Below are 12837 nucleotides of genomic sequence, written 5' to 3'. Positions count from 1 at the left end.
AAAGCTTGCAACGTCTGTGGGAGGGGAGATAACAGATTACTATTGCTTTTGAGTTATGTTTTTCTTTATTGTACAGCTGTGCAAAACAACACACATGGGGACTCAATGACTAGACAAAGAGTAGAGTCATTGCTAAAAGCAGCTTGAGGAAAGCTGGTGCTACAGTTTGAAGTGGCTCCCAGGTTTAGGCAACCTTCCGCTGTTCATCTGCATGCCACAGGTTCCTTGGGTAATGATGCCTCCTCGGAGCTGCCATCAATAGTCAATAGAAGTCCTCATAACCCTTTCCAAGCTGCTGATTTCATACTGGTGGTTCTAAGTTTCCCTCCACAAAGCATTCCTAAATTCTTTCATCATATCGGATTTAAAAATCTCATTGTTCCTGAGCAGATTCTGTTGTTCTATGTCCATCACAGATTTTAGATCCCAAGAAGCTTTTGAAGATAGTCAGTGACTGCTAGTCAGTCACAGACCTCACAGATACTCACTTTCTCCATACTCCTAACACAGCCCAGGACATCACTTACACTGGAAGGAGCCTTTGGGAGGTCATCTAGTCCAACCATCTACTCAGAGCAGGGCCAATTTCAACTTTAGAACTGGTTACTCAGGATTTTGTTCAGTTCAGTTTTGAAAACCCCTAAGGATGGAGTTTCCACAGCCTTCTGGGAGGTCTCTTTCAGTGTTAATATCTTTTGCTGTGATTTTTTTCCTTTTTTTTTTAATATCCAATCGGAATTTTTCCTTCTGCAGTTCATAACTGTCACCTCTTACCCTTTTGTTGTGCGCTTCTGATAAGAGTTCAGATCCATCTCCTCTCTAAGCCCCAGGTCAGATTTCTGACCTCCCCCTTCTACAGCCAAGTGTTACGCACAATTTGACTAATTTATCTTCGCACCACTGCCACTGCTATCAGATTAAGAGTTATTAACCACACTTATGAGGTGGATCATAGATACTAAAGACAGCAACTAAATGTCAAAGAAACTAAAAGTCAAAGACATTCACTAATTTGGAATGCATCATTAAGATAAAGAGTACCAGATTTTCAGGTATGTAGAAAGGACGAATTCTGCCCACATCAGCTGCGGCTCAACTTCTTTCCAGATCGCTGTCCATCATCTTAGCTGGGGGAAGCAAGGAAAGAGAATATGTGCTCACGCAAGACTTCACTGTGATGCATATGTACAAGGCTGTTAAATATCCACAAGGCAACATTAATGCTGAACACCTACAGCTTGCAAAATATTATCTGTATCCTTTAAGGGGTCATGCTGCCAGGAAGGTTGCAAACCTCCTCATCTGGATCATACTTTTAAATTTTCAGTGATTCATAAATCAATAGAAAAGAGAATTCAGTGACTCTAAAAGCCTACAGATTAATTAGGAGGAAACGTTAGCTTTATCAGTACCTTCATGGGTGTATTGGGTTTGCATGGCAAGATTTTGGTAGGGGGGGTGATATAGACACCCGGGTCTACAGGGGTGGCTTCTGTGAGAAGCTGCCAGAAGCTTCCACTGTGTCCAACAGACCCAATGCCAGTTGGCTCCAGGACGGACCCGCTGCTGGCCAAGGCTGAGCTACTCAGCAATGGTGGTAGCACCTCTGAGATAATGTTTAAGGGGGCAGGTGGGAACTGCAGCCAGAGAGGAGTGAGACTATGAAAGGAACAACCCTGCAGACACCCAGGTCAGTGCAGAAGAAGGGGGAGGAGTTGCTCCAGGCGCTGGAGCTGAGGTTCCCCTGTAGCCCACAGAGGTCCACAGTGGAGCAGATATCCACCTGCAGCCCATGGAGAACCCCACACCAGAGCATGTAGATGTGCCCTGAAGGAAGCTGTGGCCCTACGGAGAGCCAGGCAGGAGCAAGTTTACTGGCAGGACTTGTGACCCCATGGGGGACCCACGCTGGAGCAGCCTGTGCCTGGACTGCAGCCCGTGGGAAGCATGGACACGGGAGAAGTTCATGAAGAACTGCAGCCCATGGGAGGCACCCCATGCTGGAGCAGGGGAAGAGAGCAAGGAGCATTAGAGACAATGCGTGAACTGACCACGGCCCCCATTCCCCATCCCCTTGAGCTGCTCGGAGGTAGGAGGTAGAGGAATCAGGAGTGAATGGAGCCTGAGAAGAAGGGAGGGGTGGGGGCAAGGTGGTTTTAGATTTGTTCTTATTTCTTATTATCCTACTCTGATTTTGATTGGCAATACATTAATTTCCACAAGTCAAGTCTGTTTGCCCATGATGATGATTGCTGAATGATCTCCCTGTCCTTATCGCGACCCATGAGCCTTTCATTATATTTTCCCTCCCCTGTCCAGGCGAGGAGGGGGAGTCCCAGAGCAGCTTTGGTGGGCACCTGGCATCCAGCCAGGGTCAACCAACCACAATGGGTATTTGCCAAAGAGCAGCAGAATGGTGAGACTTGAGAACCATGGGGCTCATTACAGGATCTGGAGGAAATCATTCTCCTTCCTTTCACCAAGCTTGATGCTTCTTTTTAGTACTGGTATCTGGTTCCAACCTTGATTTCTTCACCACCTCATCCCCACCCATCCTGCTCACTCAGCGGGACCCCATCTTAGCCTCTGTCTGCCCAGTCACACACTCCCTCCTGCTTTTCCATCTCCTTGTCCCCCTAGGCCCCCTCCACTTCCTTTTCTCTCTCTCCAAGGGTCCTGATCTCACCGGTTTCCTTATCCCAGACCACCTTGGGTCTAGTTTTACTGCTCTGACCTGGTTATTTTTCCTCCTTGAGGTGGGTGGGATGTTGGTAGGCTGATTTAGCACACAGATGAGGCAGTTCCTTGCTGCATTTGTGCCCTGCCCAGCAGAAAGCAACTGGAAGCAGGAATTACAGGAAGAATCCCTTGAAACAGCTTGAGTCAGACTGCATTTAGTCACCCTGTGGGACGGTGGTGTATTCAGGGCCTGATCACAAGTAAACGCTCTGAGGGAACGCAGCTTGCTCAAGCTGGTAAAACTTAGTAGTTCTGAGTCTCATACGAGCCTTGTGCGGAAGAAAGCAGGAGACATTTTAGCTGCTCAAAAGAAAGAAGTCTTTACCACACATATTCCTACTGCCTTTTTCTTGCAAATATTAAAAAACTGGTGCAGATTCTAAGGGAACAGTGAAAAATGTGCTAATACAGGAGTCCTGCCTTTTCCCCCCATCTCTTCCCACCTCTATTTTAAGTTCTAATCCAAAATACAAAGACAAGTAGGCATTTCAGCAGAAGGGTTTCCAGTTCTGAAATAAGGACAAAACAAACTGTTTTCTCCACTGCTTTCTCCTACCCACAGTCTGAGAATCGTAGAATTATTTAGATTGGAGAAGACCTTTGAGATCATCAAGTCGAACTGTTAGTCCAGCATTGCCAGGTCCACCGCTAAACCATGTCCCCAAGTGCCACATCTATCACGTCTTTTAAATACCTCCAAGCATGGTGACTGATTAGCCGTTTTTGCTGAAGCTTTTGACCCAACACAAACATAGATCAGCTGGCAAGCAGGAAACTGATGCAGGGAAAATTTAGTCTGAACAGAAAAAGTAACAAATGAAGGAGAAAAGTGCTGTATAGTGGGAAGTCCTGGCCAGCTTTAGTGTTAGGGAGTACTGCTAACCCCTTCTGTATTTGTAGTACACATATCAAATACAACATCAGCCTAAGCAACCTGCAAAGGATCATCTACTTACCTCAATGATTTGGGCATCTAACTGAGATCCCAGGTCTGCAAGGTTTTGGGTAAGCCTTGACTCCTGCACAGAACTCAGTGTTTACACAATGAGAGTGCCGAGGCTCCTGTGTCCAAACCAGCTCTGGGACAGGACAAAAACCCCATGAAAGGCAACACTTTCCAGCTGGAGGTAGAAAAGTTCAGGCTGCACTTCTATTGTTGAGCAGACTCCATCCCTCAGAAGGGACCTTGAAAAGTCAAGGGGCATGAGGGAACTCACCATTATGTGACATAACTCACACTCTAGAAAACTAAAGCCTGGGCCAAGGCACTCATAATGAAGAGAGGGAAAAGACCTTTGGCTAATTGACATAAAACACCCAAAATGCTAGCTTGCAGGGGCACAGGCTTTTGTCACAGTAACTGATATTTTGCCTGTTTGGAAAGAAATTTTTAAGAGGAGAATGAAGAGCATATGTTGTCAAGTGGGTATAAATCAAACTAAGCAAACAAAGGAACACAGGGAGAACACGGGCTGATGTCAAGGCTAAGAGAGAAGAGGCTGGAAGCAGAGAAAGCCACAGATTCCTTTAGACAGATATATTTCCTTCAGATCAGCTTAGATTTCCACGCTGATGAAAAGCCAGGTGAAAGGTAGCAGCGACCAATGTACCTAACCAGGGAAGTTTCTAGCGGAACACCCGCAAGCTGGCTGCAGTGTTCAGTATTACTTACCTGGGTCCTGACGTGCGGTGCTCGTGCAGATACTGCCCCTCAAGAGTGGAAGGCTGCGTCATACGTTACAGCTCCTGTAAGTACCTATGTCTACAAAAGGAGTCTTGCTTTTGTACTAAGTAATAGCACACAAGGCATTGTTAAAACCAGATTTCAGTTCAGCCTATTCTTCAGTTACTCCATAAAGCCAGAAGTGGTTTTCCTCATTGTTCTTTATAGCCTTCCCAGATCTTCTAGCCACAAACACATCATTTATTTAAGCCACACATAAACAACCATGCCTTACATCAACTTTTCATTCAATGGAAAGCACATGAAAGATCTACTTTCCTTCTGTGTGTTACTTGCCTGCAAGGGCTGGAGTCTCTCTTTGCAAATTCCTGGTGGCAACCCCAAGCAGTTGTCAAAGCTTGTTCCATATTTGGCATTTTAAGAAATTCCCATGGGTTTAATCCATTACAGAATCATTCAGTCACCGTTTGGCACCTTTTTTGTACCAGATGACAAGTCAAAGTATTCCATGATCTCTGAGGAAGGCAGACCCTTAACCGAATTTGATGTCAATCTTTTGTCAGAATGCAAAATGTATCTACTGCAGTTGCCATACAAAATTGTGTGACACCCAAAGCTTGTTATATGGTTCCCTGTCTAACAATAAGTGGATAGAGTTATAATTCAGATTGATATTCTGCAAGTGAATGATGATACAGGGTCACCATCTCAATCACAAAAAAACCTGAGCCAAGATTGTTAAAAAGCTGAATCAACAAAAACAGTCATATGAAACCAGTTTAAAAAAACCCTTGCTGCAGTATACAGAAATAAATAAAACACCACCCCCCCTTCTGCTTTTTAAAGTCAGGGCTGGTCTCAGTTGAGAACATGCAGTACACTTGTCTCTCTGGCAGTATGCCCTATACCAGAAGTAACAAATTTCTCCAAAATCCCCTCCTCCTAGCTAAGAGCTGGCAAGGAATACAATATTGATTGCTGAATCTGAGGGTGGAGGACAACCCTCCCTTCCCAGTGTGATTCAGCGACCTGCAGTAGCCATTCTAAGTAAGATTAGCAGACCATTCCTTAAGATTTTGAGCTCTTTTTCTGACAGGGTGAGCCCTCCTCTCCAAGCTTGCTAGCGCAAACCAGCTCAAATCAGTGTCATTCAAGGGGGGGGCCTACAACATGTCTCAGCTCAGATGGAGCACACCCTGACTTGATAACCTTCAACATCTCACACCTATAAAGGCACTGGGATGTTTAGTTGGTACTGCACTTGCTGCTTGCTGCCTGAGGCATACCTTTATGCTGATTCTGTAGCACTAATAAATGTCAAATACTGGCAACATTTGCTTAGCATTCATTAAAAGAATACATCGCTTGCCATTGTGCTTACACCTGTAGTTTCTGCTGCTTTTCATGCTGCACTGAAGAAGCCACCATTTGAGACCTGTTGTTAGGCAGACTTGCCTTATTCCTTGGCATGGGTCCATAACAACTACCACTTGGTAGATGAATGCTTGCATCCTTCAAAAACAGGAAAAGGCAACCAGGTACACTGATCAGCACCTTGTATTTCAAGCACTGCACTAGAACACAGCCATGGCTTAAACAGCCTTTGCCTGCCCCTTTCTGCACAGTAAAGTCTTGGATCTAGGATACTAGGAGTGATTGGTGGGACTGTGCAACATAAACTACATAGTGGTTTACAGCTGGCATCACTGTCAGTGAATCCAGAAGCCACATCTGAGACCATGTGCTAGGACCTGACATGTGCCTTTCAGCACCAGCCACCTTCCCCATCCTCTACAGTTCCACAATTAAGAAAAGAGGCAACGTAACCTTGTAGAGACGTGAAATCCTCAATATACATTAGCACTCAACAGTCAGATTAGGGTAAATTCACCATAGGAACTTTTCCTAGTAGACATTTCTCACCTATGGGTGAAGACATTCACATATCCACATGCCACACTCTGTATGAAAACACTGATTATTATACTCTATGTGAGCAGGATTGACTAGTCTCATTTTGCAGGCTGCTGTAGACTACTGTAGGAGAATCACAGATGGCATAATAAATTAGAGCCAGTATTCATGCTTCCTGTATTTTCTACAACCTATTCTACCAGTGAGAGACATAATTTTCCAGGATACATCAAACTGCAGAATCAGATTTTCAGTCTGCATCATGGGTAATGCTGCGTACAACCAAGAAGCACATGCATACTTCCATCATACCCAGACATCACGAAGGATTATTGAGAGGTGTACATCTGGCTGGCTGGCCGGATGGATACTGGAAAAGCCTTCCACGAAGCATCACCACGCAGCTGCCACTGCCAGAGATCTGGGGCAGCTTGGCATAGCAGGACACAGACAGGGAATCACACAGAAGCTGTAACTGGCATTGTGCGTGTTTATATAGGTTGCTTTGGGCTTCTTAACCTTGAAGCAACATCACTTGGTGTGATAGCCTATCTGCCAGAAATCCCTCCCAGAACAATGATCTGAGCCTGGATCACCTTCACACGTGCAGCAGTATGTGCCTAGAGGCTCATCTTCTCTGGCCTCCCGAGAACTCTATGGTGGTCCAGCACCAGCTTTTTTTTTTACTTATTTAAAAACTGCCAAAATAAAACTACTCTGGAGGCCAAACGATAAAAGGGCTTCTCTGCCAGACCTGTGTTCTGCCAGCATGCAGCTATAGCTGTATTGTGTGAGGCAACACATGACATGACAGCAAGTAGGATTGCCTGAGAGCAGGACTCAACAGGTGAGGTGAGAAGGTCTGCTGAAATACCCCTGCAGGTATCTCCTGCCTTAGGCAGAAAGGATGAGACATGGCATGGTGTGGATCCTGGAGCAAAATTCCTTCTCTTATATGCCCAGGCTTCCTCAATGGCACTGCCAGCTGGTTTGCTCCAAACCAGAGTGGGCTCATGTGTGTTTGGTGGCGATGACCAGGTCCCACCAAAAAATCAGCGATGGGACCAAACTGGCATCTACTTGCAGATGTGAGAAACCACATATGAGATGAGCATCGGTAGAAGGCAGAGAATGCCTGCATGCCTCCTACAGACAGGGGCAGGTTCACAACTTACAGAATCTTACGGGCAGCACAGATCCAAGTATGATCAGTCTCAGATAATAATTAATTACGATAATCGTTATTATACAGATTGACTTAAATCTCTCTCTTGAGTTACAAAGCTGCAGGCAAACCTTGCCATTGCTAATGAAAATAAGCTGTGGGAACTGCAAGATATCAGACAGCCATTGTCTAACAGTGAACAGGCACCACAGCAGCACAGCACCTGGCTAAGTGTGACCATCACACTCCACCATATACGAGGTGAAGAAGAGGCTCTTTAACAGCCAGCCTCAAATGTTAAGGATTAAAGTCTGCCTATCAGCATAACTCTAATTGTTACCAAGAACATAATTTGCATGCCAAAAAGATGTTCGTAAAATGACTTTCTCAATCATTCTCTCACTTTGATCTTCATTATTTCCTGATGGCATTCAGCATTTAGGGTCAAATCAAACTCAAAAACCCTTTGAAATAAATGTGGATGGGAAAGAGATGTCAGTGCACGTGGCTTTCAGTTCCCAAACTGCATCAAAATGCAAGGAAGATGTTTGATGATGGGTTAGGATGGGCTGTGAACCCAGTGACAGTCTAGGGAAAGAGAGCACTAACTGTTACAGAGAACAAACTAATTTTAACTGTTTTCTGAAAGCTGGTTGGGCTTTTAGCCATTGCTATCACATGCACCAAATATCAAAAGGTTGTACATCATGCGGCACAATGCAGGATTACCACAGTGGAGCCCTGTTCTTGCTTCCCTCTTGGTCTTTCAAATTCTGTAATTTTGCAGTATTTCTGAAAATTATCCAACCTTCTGTTCTTCTGGGCCTTTCAAAGTACTTCACTTGAAAGCTGTAAACTGATTTCAAACTTTAGCACCTTCAAAGAAGAAACAAAATATAGTCATAAAATATACACCATGAAAACATTCTCAGTACTCCACTGTTTTGGAGAAGTGTCCTTTGAAGGAGTTAGCTAAACGTAGATAAGCCTGTACTCTGTACACCTGAGAAATGAAGTTTGTTTATTTTCCCAAATAAAAGCAACAGGATAGGAGAATTTCAGACTGTTTTGACACAGTGTCAAGCTGTGGTCTTCAGTTTTTGGACCTTAGTGGCTATTGCTCAAAGTTTCATTAAACTGTAAGTTCAAGAGAACACCTACCTTGTTACAAAGCCACAGTTATACAGATATGTAACTTTTCATTGTCAAAACAAAAATCCAGCCATAGTCTTGTTAACGCCGTATACTTGTATATAACATTGCCTAATATTATAAAATCTGGCTGAAGAGCTGCCAGCTTTACATGCAATAAATCATTATGATCACATGAAAACTACAAAACAAAGTAGACATACACTGGAATGAGCATAAAACCAATCTTACTAATTATGATATCAAAGGAACAGAAGATCGGAAAGCAAAGTTAGTTTTAAAAATCTGTATTATAATTATAGTAAGTATGATTAACTTAGTAATAATTGTAACTTTATATAAACACCAGGAATCGCATTTACCCAGAAACCTCATCAGAAATACATAAAACTGGACTTGACAAAAAGAACAAAAGGTAACTGCACATCAGTTGTTTATTGTACCTGTGAGGAGGAGGATGCAAGTGGTAGGGAAAGACAAGTTTTATTAGGTGGGGGAAGTTGGATTGGTTACATTCTGGAAAATGAAAGAAACATTCTCTTTTATCCTTTCAAGGAAAGGATCAGCCAGAGTCTGATGTTGCCCAGAGAAATGTTTCCATTGCATCAGCTGTGACATGGAGAGCAGTTTCTTTGAATTAGACTTCTCATGGTTTTGTCCAAGCTGGCAACTTCTAGATACAGAAAACTTTTCTGAGGAAGGATCTAAAAAAACATGATGAAGTAGACTAATCAGAGAAAACTAATGCAGAAAATTCCAGTCTGAATCAATAAGCCAGTTGGTGATAACAAATGAGAGAAAAATAAAACAGCATGTACAATCCTTCTACATCAATGAAACCCAAACATATGTATCCATAGTAAGAGGGGAAATGTTGTTTCTTGCTCATTGACTGAGTTTATCAAAATCACCATATGCTAGCATAAAGACAAATCCTTTTACACATGGATGGTAAAGGAAATTTTTTATCTGGTAATTCCCTTTCTTTGGTCTTCCTAATTCTGTGACATTTGGGCTGCTCCCATTCTTTAAGTAAATCTGAATTTAGAAGTACATTGCAGCAAGATTCACGCTAGCTTCTGTTTCCTCCCAGAGAAGTCATTCCAACCAGCTAAGAGTAGTTTGAATAGCTATTTCATTGACTCAGCACACTAGAGCTGTGCACTCCGTGTGTCCAGATTATGCCAAGTTGTTCAATATACAAAATATTGTATACTGTATATCACAGTAAGGAAAATACTATTGCTGTGAAGCACAAAGACAGGAATTCATTCAACAAAGGATCCTAAACCCCAGTACAGTACCATGTCATTGCAGGGTATGTGACATATTGCTGAATTCATGACTCATCTGATGCATGTGATAAATGAAGAAATTTTGGATATTTAAAAAAATGCATCACTGCTGTTACTGGTTTAAAAGCTGCTGTCAAATATTTCCATAACAGTGTTATGTGCTCCTTATGAAAGACCAGTGATATGAGCAACATGATGACTCAGAGCATGCTTGAGTTTTTTAAAGTTTTGGAGAGCCCATAAAGACTCACATATGCAAGAGTTTCCTTCCTTTTGACTGACATATGATGCACATTTGCACTAGACTTGAAACATATTCTTTTACTGGCCAGAAGAAAATTTAGAATAGATACTCTTATCAAGTCCTTACAGATTCTGCATTCCTAACTCCATAAATTAAACCACAATCAGGTAAAACAATAGGCTTACAGGTTTGTAGCTGATCTGAAAGCCAGCAGAATAACAAGAAACCCATCTGCATGACCCATGCACAGCTAATTTCTTCAAGACTCCTGTGGTTTCCTAAAGATGGTCCTAGTGTGAATGGACAACAGGAGCTTGGTCAAGAATATCCAGTCTCATTGGTATGTCTAATAGAGATCATCATGAAAAGTTCTTATATTGTGAAGTCTGTATTATATTCTTTGGTTCCTCTTTGGTTTATCTTTTGAATCCTACTTTCTAGAAATGGAGGAGACAAATCAGTGAAAGTTCTTGGCTTTTTCTGTGCTCCAGTATCTATCCCCAGTAACCTGGAATCTGCTTCCTTGATGAAGTAATTTGACAGCTTTCTGTTCTTAGGAAAGGCAAAGAGACCAACTAGTGGTAGCTGCATTCTGGGGTGATCAGACTGAAGACCATGACTCACAACAATATGACTAGGGAACAGATGAGCCAGTTTGCCTTCTCCTCTTTAGGAAATCAAACCTTCCCCTCACTCTGCCTTTTCCACCACTCAAGTCTAAGAATGACCTTCAGATTTTTCCTTGATTTACAGCAAAAGGTTGTTCACTGGGACTGGGATATAATTACCCTTGAGGAAGTCCTGGTTACAGGATCCAAGAGACCAATGCTGTAGTCAAATTGATGGAACCAATATGTATTCAAAGCATAAGATAAGCAGTTAAGAGTGTTAAGACAACTGCAAAATGCTAAGTAAAATTATATCCACCAGTGTTCTTCACAGGAACAAAATTTCTCTGCATTTCTGCAGTCGAGGAGCTCTAACTGCTTTGCTGCACATCAGTGAGAAAATCTGGTTAACATTTAACACTAAACGTGCCTTTTCCACACAGATCCTGTAATAGCACCTAGGTAGAGTCTGGTAATATATTTTAGAACATCACTTACTCATGCAAAAACAGAAGGTCTAATTTTTCAATCATTAAAGAAAGATACAAAGACAATGAAATCAGTATGTGGAGCACGAATAAAGGAAAAAAGTAAAATTCTTACGGCTACAGAAGCACGGTGCTTTCACTAGCCAAGTTCTCCCTATTTTGGGTAGAATGAGATAAGAAAGGAACGCAACTCTAGCCTATTACCTGGAGACACGCAAACCATCAAGCAAAACAGCCTCATTGAATCTGTATTACTTAATTTCTTGCCCATGTCTGTTAAGAATACACACTCTTGTACCCATTTGTTTGGTTCTTTTTATTGTGGTATCTGTGTGCATCTAGAAGGTATCACTATTGGTACCTCACTATTACAGCTGTAAATAGTGTACATCCATATTTCATGCCTGAAGGAAAGAAACATACCAGGGCAATAGACACTCTTTCCTTTAAGAAACTAGATGAGCTAAAAAAATTAGCATGGATAAGATGTAGACATAACCTATGATAATATTGTTTTTTTAATCCTGCTCCTAACTCAAACCTATATACCTGTATGCAGCAAGGTATTAAATTAATTTTGATATGCCAAAAGAACAAGAGACAGGTCCCTACAGAAAGGATTGATGTGAATATTTGCAACTTGGCATCACAGCTGCTAGGGGATCTTTCAGCATTTCTCAAATAACTATTTTAATCATCCTGCATCAGCTTTAGTTAATAACTGTGAAATGAAGGCTTATATTCAAAGATCTGGCATAGATCTTCATCTGGTATAGCTGTCCTTAGAGAAACAGCTTTTGAACTAGCCCTTGCCAGCTACTCATTACTGTGCTTGAAAATTTAGAAACAAAATACCATATAGTGTCATTTGGTTGTAACACATCACTAGTTGAGCTGGCCATAGCTAATTCAAGGAATTAAGACGCATGATACACAGATTTATTGTTTTTGCAAAGAATGAATCTTTTCTCCTCCTCATCTTGTGAAGGGCTCCTATGGATTAGAAAAATCAGCCAATATCTGCAAGATCCCATAATGAACATCATTACTTCAATCCTATTTTACTGAGCATCAGAGTTTTCTCCAGTGACAGACTATGTATTCAGAATGGATGTACTTCCTCAGCAATGGCCAGAGATAATGAAACTCACTTTGATGGTCTTTCTTTCCCATACAGTCGCACTCAAGCAAGTCATGGGTAACACAGCTGGAATCTTCATGAAGAGTAAAGAGATTTTTAAGCTCCTCAGTGGAAAACCGGATGTTTTCAGATGTCTTGGAAAGGTCTACAACTGCCCCAGAAAGGTCTTGTTTGCTGATCTGTCTTTGATAAATCTTTTCTTCTATTGAGCCTGTATTGGAAGAAAAAAAAAGAAAAAAGATATACTGGGATACTTTTTGACCAGTAATTGTCAAGAAGTCAAATCCTTTTCCTGATAACAGTATTCATAGGAAATGCTAAACCTATATATAAACACTATTTTCAGTTATGCAAGTAAAAGTAAAGCAAAGGCAAATGAATCATTGTGATGTTATTATTTTGACTGA

At 42.0% G+C, this 12837-nt stretch overlaps 1 protein-coding gene across 1 annotated transcript in view; it reads right to left on the bottom strand.

Annotated features, from left to right (window-relative positions):
- Positions 1–9070: 9070 nt before the first annotated feature.
- The window catches only part of RAD54B (RAD54 homolog B), a 70225-nt gene continuing 66458 nt past the window's right edge, over positions 9071–12837 (bottom strand). The window contains exons 14-15 of the mRNA XM_005231011.4: positions 12441–12641; positions 9071–9358 (exon numbers count right to left, since the gene is read on the bottom strand). Coding sequence (XP_005231068.2) covers positions 9141–9358; positions 12441–12641 — 419 coding nt within the window. The 3' untranslated portion in view covers positions 9071–9140. The remainder of the gene's footprint in view (positions 9359–12440; positions 12642–12837) is intronic.

The sequence above is a fragment of the Falco peregrinus genome, chromosome 3 (genome assembly GCF_023634155.1).
Source record: "Falco peregrinus isolate bFalPer1 chromosome 3, bFalPer1.pri, whole genome shotgun sequence".
Taxonomy (NCBI): Eukaryota; Metazoa; Chordata; class Aves; order Falconiformes; family Falconidae; genus Falco; species Falco peregrinus.
This window is presented reverse-complemented; position numbering and strand designations above follow the sequence as displayed.